General features: G+C 45.8%; 1 protein-coding gene across 1 annotated transcript in view; it reads left to right on the forward strand.

Moving 5' to 3' along the window:
- LOC127644674 (dihydropyrimidine dehydrogenase [NADP(+)]-like) overlaps nt 1–15,390 on the forward strand; it is a 210,900-nt gene that overhangs the window by 81,445 nt on the left and 114,065 nt on the right. Inside the window, exon 11 of the mRNA XM_052127984.1 lies at nt 12,336–12,546. Coding sequence (XP_051983944.1) covers nt 12,336–12,546 — 211 coding nt within the window. The remainder of the gene's footprint in view (nt 1–12,335; nt 12,547–15,390) is intronic.

Consider the following 15,390-nt stretch of genomic DNA (forward strand, 5'->3'; position numbering starts at 1 on the left):
TTGGTTTTTCAGTGAAAATATCTGAACATCCTTTAATCAAGATACATTTTCTTCAAAGGCAGAATTCCTTTTAGAGAATATATCAAGTGTATTTTTCTTACCCCATTTACAAATCGTTTTTTATTGTTTGAAGCATACATGTAGTAATATTTGGTGTTACACAAGAAAAATAAAAGCACTTTTAATTATATATTTTAAATGGAATTTATCTTACATTAGTAAAGTTTAGATATGTTTACTGAAATAACTATAAAAATAACATAAAATGATAAATCATAGTTTATAAAAATATATAGAACCCAAAAGCATGCTATTTGCTGTTTAAACAGCATTTATCCTGTATTACCCTTGCAGTTCTCAATTTCTCCTCGTATCTGCAATATACCTCACCCAAGGAAGAATATTTAATCAGTTTCGTTCCTTTTTATAACTTAATGGATAAAACTGCATATTGTTTGCCATTGTAGAGGGAGGTAAACCGTGATAAAAAGCTGCCTTTCCCTATCTGTCACTCACTCGACGTTGTGTCAATGAGTTGACATTAGGGGTCGCACTTGGGAGCCCAGACATCTCTGATCTTTGAGAAAAGGCCAATGTGAATTGGCGTGTGTGATTTGCATGCCACTCCCCTGGACATACAGGTATAAAAGGAGTGTCGCAGCAAACACACATTCAGATTTCTTCTTCAGAGCCGAGCAGACACATTCACTGAGCTGAATTTTTCCTGCCGTTCCATTCATCTCTCCTCTGCTGGAACCTGCTGGTTCTATGGCACATTGCAGCGGTTCTCCCCCTCACGCACTACGGTTGTGTCGAGCAACACCCCTGGGTTGCACTGGTTGATCAGGACCGTCTGACTCGGCTATGCGATTCAGTTCGCCAGGCGCCCGCCCAGGTTCAAAGGTGTCCGCTTCACTGTGGTGAGAGGCGAGAATGCCGCTACCTTGTGCACAGAGATCGCCACCCTTCTACGGATTGATGCTATAGAGTCTGTCCCTCCAGCCGAGATGAGGAAGGGGTTTTACAGCCCCTACTTCATCGTACCCAAAAAAGGCGGTGGTTGTGGCCAATCTTGGACCTACGAGTTCTGAACTGGGCCTTGCACAAACTCCCTTTCAAGATGCTCAAGCAGAGATGCATTTTAGCGAGCGTCCGGTAGACCTGAAGGACGCGTACTTTCATGTTTTGATTCTTCCTCGACACAGACCCTTTCTCCGGTTTGCCATACCAGTACAAAGTTCTCCCCTTCGGTCTGTCCTTGTCTCCTCGCGCCTTCACGAAAGTCACAGAGGCAGCCCTTGCCCCACTAAGGGAAGTGGGCGTCCACATCCTCAACTATCTCTACGACTGGCTAGATCGGGACATGTTGTGTGCATACAGGGACCTGGTGCTCTGACTGTCTTGGCACATCAACTGTGAATTATTTTTTTTTACAAGAGTGACAACATAATTCAAAAATACAGTGTATTTTTGAGGACAATTTCAAACATTTAGAAGATTTTTCCTTCTTAAAGGTAAAGTGTGTAATTTTAGTGACACTTGTCACACCAAACAGAATTAAAATCTGTTTAAATGGCTTGACTTGGCCAGACATAACGGTGGTGGCTCAATGTACAGTACAGTACCTGTCTATAACTTGTTTAAAAGCATTATTTTTCCAGTTTTGTTTGGTGCTGCTTTAGTGGCACAGAAATTCTAAATTTCACCTTCAAAACTACAATATCTTGCACCTAGCAGTACAGAACAAGGCCAGTGGTGGCTCAGTGGTTAAGGCTCTGGGTTACTGACCGAAAGGCCGCCGCCCCAGCTCTGCCAAGATACCACTCTTGAGCCCTTGAGCAAGGCCCTTGACCCTATCTGCTGCAGGTGCGCTGTTTCATGACTGACCCTGCGCTCTGATCCCAGCTTAGTTGGGGTATGTGAAAACAACTGCTTTTCATTGGCTCTGTACCTGTACTCTGCACAATGACAATAAAGTTGAATCTTAATCTAATCTTAATCTTAGAAGGCCCTGAAATGACAAAATAACTCCTGAAAGGCCTTAAACATATTAATGGAAATGTGAATTTTAAACACAATAAGCTTGAAGGGAAGTTCTAATCATTATCCACCCTTTCTCTAGATACTTATCAATTGAGCAACTGCCCTAGTTTTGAAAGCCATTGTTTCAGTTATCACTGATACTGATATTTTTAATGTGAAATAGTTACATCAAATATTAATAGTTTCTAATGGAATGGTATCAAAGTTAACACAGTTAGCCGTAAATTACACAAAAGACAGCTGGAATAAAAGAGATAAAATTCAGCTGAGAAAAACTGAATGGCTTTACTTAATGGAATAAACTGACAGTACAGAGATAAAAAATGAAATATCGATGCTGCTAACTGAACTGAAATCTTGCATAAGGGCAGATGAACCAAGTGTGCTGGAGTTAAAAGTTGATCTTGCTCTTTGAGCGAGAGTTCTGACACAAAAATAAACATGGTTTCATGTCTTGCTTGGATACTAAAGACTTCTCCCAAGACTCGCCCAAGGCGAGCCGTCGAGGAGAGGAATTAGCTCCGAGAAACATATCCTGTTCGGCCAGCGCAGCGCCATTAATAGGAGGCAAGACCCTTGCTGGTGAACATCGCCAAGACTCCCGGGAGCAGAGAAACCGGGGAAAGAAATGCATACAGACGCATTCTGGGTCATGTATGTGTCTTAACGTCCAGACGCAAGGGGCTGGGTGATTTCAGGGAGAAGTAGAGGAGACATTGCGCTATTCATAGAGGCGAAGAGGTCCTCTTCTGCCCTAAGATCTCACCCAAACTTGTTCCAAGTGAAAAAAGCCCGGCATTTAAAAAGGTCTCAATAACCTCAGGAGAAAGCCCTGTGTCTCTCAGTTGGTACCCTTAGGGGCCAAACATGAAAGATTCCACAATTCGGGGCAGGGATGAAATATTGCCCTGTGCCTGAGATAGAAGATCCTTCCTGTTCGGAATCGCCCAAGGCGAGCCGTCGAGGGAAGAGATTAGCTCCGAGAATCAAGCCCTGTTCGGCCAGCGCGGTGCTATCAGTAAGAGGCAAAAACCTTGCTGGCGAACTCTGGGCAACTACTACCTTAGGGTGGAGTTCTTAACTCCCCCGTTAGTATTTTCTGTCTGGACCGTAAATCTGCTCACGTATACGGGCATCCAGGGATATAACTGACCTGAGTGACAGGAGCTTACCCTGGGCCCTAAGGAGAATCCGACGTGTCAGAAATACAGCTGACAAGAACGTGGGTCTCCTTGATGATTTATGTAAGAGGCTACCGCTGTATTGTCCACCCGCACCAAGACATGGCAGCCTCAGGAGGAGGTATTTCAGGGCCAGAAATACAGCCATCAACCCGAGACAGTGACTGTGACAACCGAGCTGACGACCCTCCTATCCCCTTAAGCTGGACGACCACTTAAGGCCGCTACCCCGCCCGTCAGGGAGGCGTCCGTCGTTAGCAGTCTGCGACAACAAGACGCACCTAGAGTGGGACCCAAGGCAGAAAACCGGGTCTGAACCACATAGAAAGGGAACGAAGCCTGAGGCGCGTAACCCTTTTTAGCCTAGGGGTTTTGGCCCTTGGAAGAAATCCCCTGGCTTTTGGCCACAACAAAAACGGTCTCATGAGCAGAAGGTCAAGAGGGATCACTGTGGACGCGGTCACCTTGACCTAGCCTGACTTTGCTCAGGGTGATCTGAATGGACTCAATCCTAGCGGGAGACAGTTGTGCCCGCATTGTGATTAAACTCCATACGATGCCCCGATAGACAGTGTTCTGAGTGGGAGAGAGGACGCTTTTCTTGGCGTTGAGCCTCAACCCCAGAGAAACAGATGAGCTAAGACGATGTCCCTGTGCTGAACTGCCAGTTCCTGGAACTGCGCTAGGATCAGCCAGTCGTCTACATAATTCAGAATGCAAATGCCCCGGAGTCGCAAGGAGCCAGCGCTACATCATGCATTGTGAATGTGCGGGTAAAAAGGGCTAGGCTGAGTGAAAGAACCTGACCTTGGAAGACTTCGCCCCCGGAAGTGAACCTCAGGAACTTTCCATGTTGTGGCAGAACTTCTAAATGAAGTATAGAAGTGCGTCAAAAGATCGATGGTGACCAGCCAAACGAGTTGTAGGGCTTGAGACACGACCGTCTTGACAGGCATCATCTTGGACTTGAACACCCACGGGTAGTTCAAGCTTTAAGATCTAAGCCAGACGCCACCCCTCACCCTACAAGGGAAACAGGAAGTATTTCGTGTAATAACCTAACTCTCTCTCTGGAAAGGGAACACATACCATGGCCCCTTTAACAAGGAGATTGAGTTTTTTTTTTTTTTTTACATAAAAAGAAATCCGGTTCACGGTAGTGAGAACGTGCCGTTGAAACACGGAAAAGCGGCGAGTGAATTAAATCCTGACGCCTTTATAAGACCCACAGAAAGGAATATATCCGGCAGAAGTTTCCACGCTGCCAGGATCTCTGAGATGGGTATTATATTTTTACATTTCCTGTTGAGGTGTTGTCGAGTGTTTCGTGTCCTGAATAAAATGCAGGAACAGCGAAAACACCCAATTTTGATGGAAGCCTCTGCAACCCGAAACACCAAGAGGTGGCGGGAATGGAGGGGCTTCGAGGGGGTACCGGGAGGGGTGAAGTGAAGCACGTGCCCCATCCCGAGGGGAGCAACCCCCTAATCTAGGCGCAAGACCGTCAGGGTTTTCTCTTACTAGAATTTTTAGTCCTGAGGTCTTGCTTCGGGGGCTGGCGAGGGCGGCGAGACTGTCCCCAATCCCTGGGAGGATGAGTACGACTCACCACGCTTTGCTTTTGAGCCTCCCTTCAGTCAGGACCGAGGCGGGTCTGAGGCTTGCTCGTCAAGAGCAGAACCCACACTCAGGTCATCCAGGAGGTCAGCCTGGTACGCCTGTAAAACAGCATAGTGTGCAGAGCAGCACCAGACTGACCTGCTGCTTGATAAGCCCTTCCCACTAAAGTGGAGGTTGTCCTACAAGGCTTTGAGGGGAGAGAGGGCTTCTTAAGTGACGATGCCGAGCCCGGCGAGAGATAGCCCGCAAGCGTCTCTTCGACCGGCGGCATACAGATTACCCCCGTGCCTCAGCACCCACGATAGTCGAAAATAATGACGTCGAGGGTATGTGAACACGGGAAGAATATATATATATATATATATATATATATATATATATATATATTTTTTTTTAGGGGTTCTCCATGAGCGAAAAAGCTCTTCATGGAGGTTATCAAAGAAGGGAAGGGACCCATGATGCGTTCCCTGTCTTAGACTGGAAAATAAAATCTATCACCTAATTTGGAGTGTTTGGGGGTCTCTTTTTCGCGTGGCCGGTCCAATCTGGCAACCGCGTGAGTAACAACATCGAGCAATTCCTCCGTAGATTTTTTATCGTGGACGGAAAGCTTGGAGGCGTGAAGAGAATCGCGATCCACCTCATGATCCGAAGAAGCGTCGGAACGCGCTTCGAGATCATGTGAAGGACCAGCTGGGTTTGTGGAGAGAGTGAGAGAAAGGGATCAACCCGTCTCTTGCTCCTCAGCCAAATCCATGCAAGAGCCCCACGAACAATCTTTTTTTTTTTTTTTTTTTGAGTGCTGACTCCCGGAAGCAAGCGAGGCGAGCGCGACGCACTCTGCCTGTTAAAGCAAATCGCAGTGCTCGCACCCACCCTGCTGCAACGCGAGAGCAGCGTGCTCTTACCCCCAAACAAACAGAGCAAAAACTGATGTGTGTCGTCTTCAGCTATAGAGCGAGAAGAGGGGAACACGCACCGTTTGCGGCTTTCAGTCATTCTCTCTTTAGAGAACAATGTTCACTGCACACTGCCTAACTGATTCTAACTCCTAACAGAGGAAAGAAAGTTTTGACAGGGTTTGTGAAACACACAGAAACAGAATCGCTCTGAAAAAAGAGTTTCTGACGACACCTGGTGACGTATCCATTTATAGCCTGGCCGCAGGTGCATCTAATGATTACATCAGCCGAGGCTATAAATTCCGGTCAGTGTTCATTGACGTGTTACACACACTATTTCAGCTCGGTTCACAGCTAGAGTTGTTCCCCGTAGCGCTTAGCAGCGCAGCATCGTAGTGAAGCTTTTTGTAAAGGGAACACTACAACTACACATTATATGATGATTTACCTTGTGAATTTCATTTTCTTTTTTTTTTAAATATGCAGTTATTTCAATTAGATGCTTGCAACAAACAAAAAAAAATATTAATAACAATTTGATGAGTTGAAATAACAAGGCTATGTGAAACAGGAGATGTTAAACAGGTGAGGCAATTGTGTCATAGAACTGTGTACTGTATAAAGAGCCTCCAAAAACAACCTAGTCCTTCAAGAGCAAGGATCGTTCAAGACTTGTCAATTTGCCAAAAGATGCTTCGGTAAATAATCCAGCACTTTGAGAACAATGTTTCCCAAAGACAATTTGGAGGGATTTTGGGCACTTCACCCTCTACAGTGCACAATATAGTTAAAAGATTCAAGGAATATGGTCAAATCTTGGTGCGTTATGCGCAAGACGAAAAAACATTTCTGAATGAGCATAATCTCTGATCCTTCAGTAACTCGCACATCTGTGAGAACACCATGAATGCAGACAGATATGTCAAAATTTTGTAGCAACATATACTGCCATCCAGCACTGTCTTATCCAGGGACGCCCCTGCATTTTCCAGCAGGACAAAACCGAACCACATACTGCCTGGATAAAAAGTGCATGGCTGCGAAAGCAAAGAGTGTGGGTGCTAGATTGGCCTGCCTGCAGTCTTGACCATCTCCTGTTGAGAATGTGTAGTGCATTATGAACCACATTAGATGGCAACGAAGACCCTGAACAATTGTGCAGCTAAAGACCTACATAATGGACGAATGGGGGAACATTCCACTTTCTAAACATAACAAACTTGTGTCTTCAGTGTCCAAATGCTTAATACGTGTTATTAGAAGAAATGGTGATGTTTCACAGTAGTAAACACTCAACTATCCCAACTTTTTTGGAGCATGTTGCAATCATCTTATTTTAAATTACTGTACATAAAAAACAATGAAATTCACAAGGTAAAACGTTGTAGTGCTGTCATTATAGCAAAGGGTGAATATAATTTACAAATCAATCATTTTTGTTTTTATTAGTATTTTTCATACTGTCCAAATATTTTCTGAATTGGGGTTGTGTTATTATATACAGGTGTCAAATAAATCGGTCGTACCGAATTCTGTTGATTTGTTGACACGATTCACAACATTGAGGTTTACATTGTGAGATGACGTTGATTATATAGAAAAATACTACTTATATGAAGATCAATGGTAGATGTGTTGTTAAATTATAAAAAAAACAAGTCTGTTTTTCTAGTAACTTCCTTCATTTTAAACTATATGCATGCCTAGATTCTAGGTTAGTTCATGTCAAAAAAAATATGGACTTGAGAATGATGTATTTTTCATTAGTATTATCCATAGAAAAAACTTTCCCATATGAGGGAAAGGACTTTGCACTACAAGCAGTTAAAAAGGAGTTTGTCAGGTGAGAGAAGTTTACGTAAAGGTGACATTATTGAGCTGTTACAGTGGGCAGCACTTTATATAATGAGATTTATTTTACTGTGGAGCTTTTTAAACAAAGTAATTAAGACATATTCTTTTCTCAATGACAACTGTTGCAACGCTGCCATGGAAACAACGACAGGAAAGTTAAACTTAGAAATGTGTAACTACAGCAACTATTAGCTCTGCCTTTGCTCTGTGAACATTCAAACAGTTGTGCGCTAAAGCACCATAGCTGTAAATTAAGCCTCTTCATAATGGAGGAATTTATTTTGATTGAGGGTGTTCATTTTCTTCTGTGTGAGACAATTACATTTAAGGCATTTAGCAGACACTTTCACAAAGCGACTTGCAAAAGTTATTATAAAAGTACTCATGTGAGACCGTTGTGATCATCTGATGGCAAGCATGCTTTTTTAGAAAGTTTCTGCTAGAAAAAATGTAAGTGTTGAACGCTTCTGAAAGATCTCACAAAAACAGGATAGATGACAGGTTGGCTGATCTGGCTATGTTCAGTTTTTTTTAGTCACACCTATTAGGATAGTTTACATGGCATTTGATGTTGTAAAAGGGATATTTCAACTATAAATGAAAATGTATTTATATTTTACTCACCCTTACAAATATGAAAGCAAAATGGATATTTATTTCCTAAGTAGTTTTCATGTTCACTCAAGAACTTGTATTTGTTTATCACTAAACAAAGCAAGTTGTGAACATATTATGTAACCAAGCTTTTTGTCACGATTCCCTGGTGTCTGCCCCGTGTTTTCCGTGTCACCGTCACCATGTTTCTCTGTCACGATTCCCTGTTAGTCTGCTCCATGTTTTCCATGTCACCGTCACCATGGTTCTCGGTCTCCAACATTGTGTTATTGTTCACACCTGTTTATCGTTTGTAATCATCCTGTCCTTGTGTATTTAAACCCTGTTTGTTCCTCCATTCCCTTGTCGGTTGTTGTTTCATTTTCCGTTGAATGTTATGGATGTTCCAACTGTTTTGATGTTTTTCCTGTTCCGATGTGTTCTCCGTTGCCTGTCTTCCCATGTTCATTTCAGCCGTGTTTTCCCAGTTCGTGTGCCCTTGAATGTGTTTGTGTTTTAGTTTCTGTTTACCCATCGTGGTCGTTTCTTTTGTTCCTGTCTGTTTATTTTCACTTTGTCTAATAAAACCGCATTTTGAGCCCACTCCTTGTTTGCCCTCGTCTGCATCATAACAGAACGACCGACCACAATGGATCCAGCGGTTCTTCAGGCAAGCTGCCGCCTCCTGAACCTGAGGCAAGGAAGCCGCCAAGTGGAGGACCACATTAGAGACTTCCTGGACCTAGCGTGGGCCACCGACTTCCCAGACTCCTCCCTGGTGGTGTTCTTCCGGGCTAATCTGACCGATTCGCCCAAGGAGCTGTTGCCACCGGCGACGCGCGGCTGGATGCTCCGCAATTTTGTGGAAGAGACTTTGCTGGTCAGTGGCTCGCCACTCACTGTGGGCGTGGCAGAGGAGGACCCAACCTCACCTCCCGCAGTGGTGACCTTCCATTCGCCCATGGCTCTTCCCATCACGCCTGCCTCGGTCTGCGAGCCAGAGCCCACGCCTGTCACTGTGAGCGAGCCTGCGCCCACGCCTGTCACTGTGAGCGAGCCTTCGCCCACACCTGTCCCTGAGCCAGCGCCTGTAGCCTTGACCATCCCTGAGCCAGCACCTGTAGCCTCGACCATCCCTGAGCCAGCACCTGTAGCCATGACCGTCCAAGAGCCAGCGCCAGTGGCCATGACCGTCCAAGAGCCAGCGCCAGTAGCCATGACCGTCCCAGAGCCAGTGCCCCTCGAGCCTTCCAGGGCTCCGCCTCTCGAACCTCTCGAGCCTTCTAGGGCTCCGCCTGCCGAGTCTCTCGAGCCTCCCAGGGCTCCGCCTCTCAAGTCTCTCGAGCCTTCCAGGGCTCCGCCTCTCGAGCCTCCCAGGGCTCCGCCTCACGAGTCTCTCGAGCCTTCCAGGGCTCCGCCTCACGAGTCTCTCGAGCCTTCCAGGGCTCCGCCTCCCGAGCCTCCTACGGCTCCGCCTCCCGAGTCTCCTAGGGCTCTGCCTCCCGAGCACCCTGATCCTCTCGAGGGCTCTGCCACCTGGATCTTCCACGGCTCCGCCCTCCATGGCTCCGCCTACCTCGGCTCTGCCCTCGGAGTTCCCCATCCCTGTCCTGTGGCCACCTCCCAGGCCTCCTGAACATGTCCCCGTTCTGTGGCCGCCTCCCAGGCCTCCTGAACCTGTCCCCGTTCTGTGGCCGCCTCCCAGGCCTCCTGAACCTGTCCCTGTCCTAGGGCTACCTCCCAGGCCTCCTGAACCTGTCCCCGTCCTGTGGCCGCCTCCCAGGCCTCCTGAACCTGTCCCCGTCCTGTGGCCGCCTCCCAGACCTCCTGAACCTGTCCCCGTCCTGTGGCCGCCTCCCAGGCCTCCTGAACCTGTCCCCATCCTGTGGCCGCCTCCCAGGCCTCCTGAACCTGTCTCTGCCCCTTGGACTGCCTTCTTGCCCTCTGTGCCCCCTTGGACTGCCTTCTTGCCCCCTGTGCCTCCTTGGACTGCCTTCTTGCCCTCTGTGCTCCCTTGGACTGTCCGTTTGCCCCTTGTGCCCCCTTTGACTGTCTGTCTGCCCCTTGTGCTCCCTTGGACTTCCTGTTTACCCCTGGTGCCCTCTTTGGTCTGCCTGCCCCCCAATCCCTGGACGATTTTGTTTCTTGTTTTTGTTTCTTGTTTTGTGGGTTTGTTTGTCTTTTTTTAGGATCGTCTGGAATCCGATCCTTTGAGGGGGATTCTGTCATGATTCCCTGTTGTCTGCCCCGTGTTTTCCGTGTCACCGTCACCATGTTTCTCTGTCACGATTCCCTGGTAATCTGCCCCGTGTTTTCCATGTCACCGTCACCATGGTTCCCGGTCTCCAACATTGTGTTATTGTTCGCACCTGTTTATCGTTTGTAATCATCCTGTCCTTGTGTATTTAAACCCTGTTTGTTCCTCCATTCCCTTGTCGGTCATTGTTTCATTGCATGTGAATGTTATGGATGTTCCAACTGTTTTGATGTTTCCCTGTTCCGATGTTTTCTCCGTTGCCTGTCTTCCAGTGTTCATTTCAGCCGTGTTTTCCCAGTTCGTGTGCCCTTGAATGTGTTCGTGTTTTAGTTTCTGTTTACCCATCGTGGTAGTTTCTTTTGTTCCTGTCTGTTTATTTTCACTTTGTCTAATAAAACCACATTTTGATCCCACTCCTTGATTGCCCTCGTCTGCATCATAACACTTTTCTCATGGTGCTTATGAACTCATACCAGATGTCAAGGTTTTCATTTAAAAAATACTTAAATATTGTGCTTTTTCTCACCAAAACGTATCATGGGTCTTCTGAAGACTTGGAATATGCCACAAAGACTAATTTTATGATACTTTTGCAATCTTTTTGAAGCTTAAAATCAATAACTATTTAATGTATTGAATAAACCGGACCAGGATATTCATAAAAATATCTCCTTCCTCAGAAGAAAGATAGTCATACAGGTTTGGAATGACATTATTCTTTTAAATCCTGAATGTTTTTTCATTAAAGAGGTTGTTCTTTTAGGAGCTTGTCAACCTGATCTGTATATAGTGGAGATAAATTAAGAAATGTTTCATATTTTAGGAAGTGTTTTAATTGGGGTGAATTATTTTTTTTAATCCTGACTGTATTTTCATCAAAGAGGTTGTTTTTGTAGGAGCTTGCGAACCTGATCTGCAGAAGGTAGAGATACATTAATAAATGTTCATATTTTGTTTTATTGGAGTAGATTTAATTTTTGGCATCACTGTAGCTCAACTGGCCGAGCATAACGCTAGTAACACCAGGATCATGAGTTTCATTCCTAAGGATTTAGGTCTTCAAGAAGTAACATGTTGTCTGTGAGGAAGTGTAGAGGTGTGTCAAGTTCTATGAAGTTATCTGGGGCACACAATCGAGAACTGCAGTATACGGTTGAGACATATCTTTCGGTGTGAATTCACACAACATAGTAAAGACAAGTAAGGCTTTTCTCCTTGAGTGCCTCAGAGGAAAACCTCTGTAATTGTAAGCAGTTTGTTAACAGAGGTGGTTACACAAGTGAGGGTGAAGACTGTGAATCTAAGTGAATCCACTTAGTTCAACTTTCCTAAAAAAGATTAACACATATAGTGTGTTCTGAGGGTGGAACAAGCCAAAGTAAAACTATTGAAAAAGGTTCTGCTGTTGTGGAAACCATCCAGAGAGATACTACAGTCCCATTAGTGCTAAATTTGAGAAACACTGAATCTTAATTTAAATGAATGTTCTGGGTTCAATACAACTTAAGCTGTATTGACAGCATTTGTTGACAGCAAAACCAGAAGTTCATCCATCGAGAATTTGATCTACCAGCATGAACTGCATAATCAGAAGGTCATCAACCTGGAAAATTATTATCATATACTAAACAGATTTTTACAGAATAATTCAGTGCTTTGACAAACAATAAAAGCCTCACAATTCTGTGAACACACTGGCTCTGGTTACTTTCATTGTAAGGATGTTACTGTAACTACAATCCATCAAACATGATGTTTTCTATAGATAGAATGATGTTAAATGAAGAAGAAATAATGAATGATGTTCTTGTCACTCTTCTTTTTCAAGCATTCTTATGTTTTCAATTAAAATCAAGTGGTTTTTATTTTATTTCTGCTTTTAAGATGGAGGTGGCCAGAGAGGAAAAATGTGAGTTTCTGCCCTTCCTGTCTCCTCATGAGGTAATCAAGAGAGATGGACGTGTAGTAGGCCTGCGGTTCTGCCGCACTGAACAACGGGATGATGGCACCTGGATTGTGGATGAGGAGCAGATTGTCCACCTTAAAGCTAACTTCATCATCAGTGCCTTTGGCTCCATGCTGAACAATCCTGCTGGTGAGGTCATGTTTAAGCCTGATAGCTCACAAAGGGTACTGTTGCTATAGCTGGCTCTAATGAGATTAAATTTGAATGGGGTTATTAATATTTAAAATCTTTTTGAATCTAAATATGTAGTGAATTGTTAGAGCCAAAGTAGCAGTAACAGTTTATTTCCCATGTTGCTCAAATTATTTGTGTACCAGGCAGTGTAGTTTTAAGGAACCCAACAGAATGATTACAATACATATCCTATAGGGAAATGTTATTGCTCAGAGGTTGCTCTTTCAGAGCTCAGGAGATAGCTGAACTGTAGGACAGGGCTTACACCAAATGATATAAATATATTTTGTTCATATTAATTCCAATAATCTCATATCTTTCTGATAGAAATTGAGTTCTCAGTAATGCTTCTTGTCAGTATCAACTCTTGCGAGCCCCAAACACCTCAGATCTTTGAGAAAATGGCAATGAGAATTGGCGAGTGGAATTTGCATGCCACTTCCCCAGACATATGGGTATAAAAGGAGCTGGAATGCATCCACTCATTCAGGTTTTGTGCTGAGGAGCCGAGACAAGGTCCATTTCAGCGTCTAGTTCAGTTTTGTGGCAAGAGGGATGCAACGTCTCGTTCCCTCCATGGAGGTTACAACAGTAACCAAGACGTTCCCCTTCTGTCACTCACTCAACGTTTTTTCGAGGTAGTGACACTAGGGGTCCCTATACAAAATGCCACAACAGCTGAGCTGTGTTACGTGAACTGCCGTGGCCTTTTCTCTCTGTGCTTTCTCTACATATTTTATTAGTATTTTAGTTATTTGGCTGGGGCCATTTAACGCTCATTGCATGCAACGGGGAAGGTGTTCTTTTCCTTTCCTATTCTTTCAGGGGGAAAAGACCCCGTGTAGACCACATCCTGCTTCGAAGGGGAGGTGCTCTACAAACACAGTGACCGGGACACACGGGAGATGCGGGTCTGCCCAATGGAGACATGGGTCTACTGATAGGGAGACCATACGGCGGAATATACATCACAGGGGGTTACCGAGGAAACCGGCACCTGTGGAGCACCTACCCCTGTACAGGGCATGTTACCAAACGTACTGCGTCTGACTATGAATTCCTCCACCAAATTTGCAAGCCAGAGGGATAGGGAAGAAGGGCATCCAAGGTTCAAGGTTCGTGAACTTGCATGGGAGAAAGAGTGCACTTCTTCGCCTCATGGAGGAGAAAAGCGCTATATGCATGCAGTACACCCGGCCAGCTGTCCTGCATTACCAAACTTACTTGTTTGTACCTGACAAAACACGGGATGAGACCGGCTCAACCTGGAGATTATAAAATCTCTCGAAGGTATTGGTTGTTGCCCAGCCCGCTGCTCTGCAGATGTCTGCTAGAGAGGTGCCATTGACTAGTGCCCATGAGGCAGAGTGTGCTCGTATTCCCAAAGGGGGCGGGCACGGCCTGGGCCTGGTATACCAGCCCGATGGCATCCACGATCCAGTGGGTAAGCCTCTGTTTGGAGACATCATTCCCTTTCCACTCTCCACCAAAGCAGACAAAGAGCTGCTCAGAGCATCTAAAGCTGTGCATGAGGTCCAAGTATATGCGCAAAGCACGCACCGTCTGATCCCTAAAAGGGGTCATGGGAACCTTGGGTCGGTCGGGGTCTCAGGATCATGTGAGAGTCCTCCGGACCGAACTGCTGACAGAGAACACTTGCAGGTCCCCGACCCTCTTAATTGAATTGAGCGTGGTCAAGATGAGACGGCCTTCAACTCGATTGACTTTAGGGGCTTGAACCGGGTTCTCCGAAGGCCCAGAAGGACCACGCAGAGGTCGCATGAGGGAAAGAGGCACTGCCTAGGAGGGTTCAGCCTCCTTGTACCTCTCAGGAAACTTATGATCAAGTTTTGCTTCCCAAGAGACTTACCTTCCACTGCGTACACCTTCAAGGTGGAGGGGGACAGCCGCCCCTCCAACTTCTTCTGCAGGAAGGAAAGCACTGACCCGACTGCGCATTCCTGGGGGTCTTTCCTTTTGGAAGAAAATCAATTCGCGAACACATGCCACTTCAGGGCATACAGCTGCCTTGTGGAGGGAGCCCTGGCCTGAGTGATTGTGTTTACCACCGTGGGCGGTGGACCACTTAAGTCTTCCGCGTCCCATCCAGGGACCAGATGTGGAGGATCCAGAGGTCTGGGTACGGGTGCCAGATGGGGCCCTGTCCATAAGGGAGGAGGTTTTCCCTGAGGGGAATTTTTCAGGGTGGTGCTGTCGCAAGGAGGTTGAGATCAGAGAACCAGGTCTGTGTTATGCAGTACGGCGCCACAAGGTTGACTTGTTCCTCGTCCTCCCTGACCTTGCACAGGGTATGTACAAGTAGGCTCACTGGGGGGAACATGTATTTGCCCACGGGGCCAGTTGTGTGCCAGTGCGTCTGGGTGAATGACTTCAGGCAGTTCATCAGCTACTGTATGCGCTAGCTTGTGAGGCACGCTATCATCGAGACTGAGTATAACTTCATGCCGAGAAAAGAGATGCTCTGAACCGGGGAGAGCTTGCTCTTTTCCCAGTTGACCCGAAGCCCTAGACGGCTGAGGTGCATGAGCACCAGGTCCCTGTGTGCACACAGAAACTCTCAAGAGTACGCTAGGTTCAGCCAGTCATCGAGGTAGTTGAGTATGTAAAAAATTTAGTTGAGTAAGAAATAAAGCCGTGATTGCAATGTTGCCATGGTTATGTTCTCGTAATGAGAACATGAACCATCCACGAATGCTTCCACAATGTGATTATGGCCCAGACACATGAGGCAGCGATCGTGGCCATCTGACGTATAGAGGTAACGACCACACCCAGAAA

This window comes from Xyrauchen texanus, chromosome 6 (assembly GCF_025860055.1).
Source record: "Xyrauchen texanus isolate HMW12.3.18 chromosome 6, RBS_HiC_50CHRs, whole genome shotgun sequence".
In the NCBI taxonomy this organism is placed as follows: Eukaryota; Metazoa; Chordata; class Actinopteri; order Cypriniformes; family Catostomidae; genus Xyrauchen; species Xyrauchen texanus.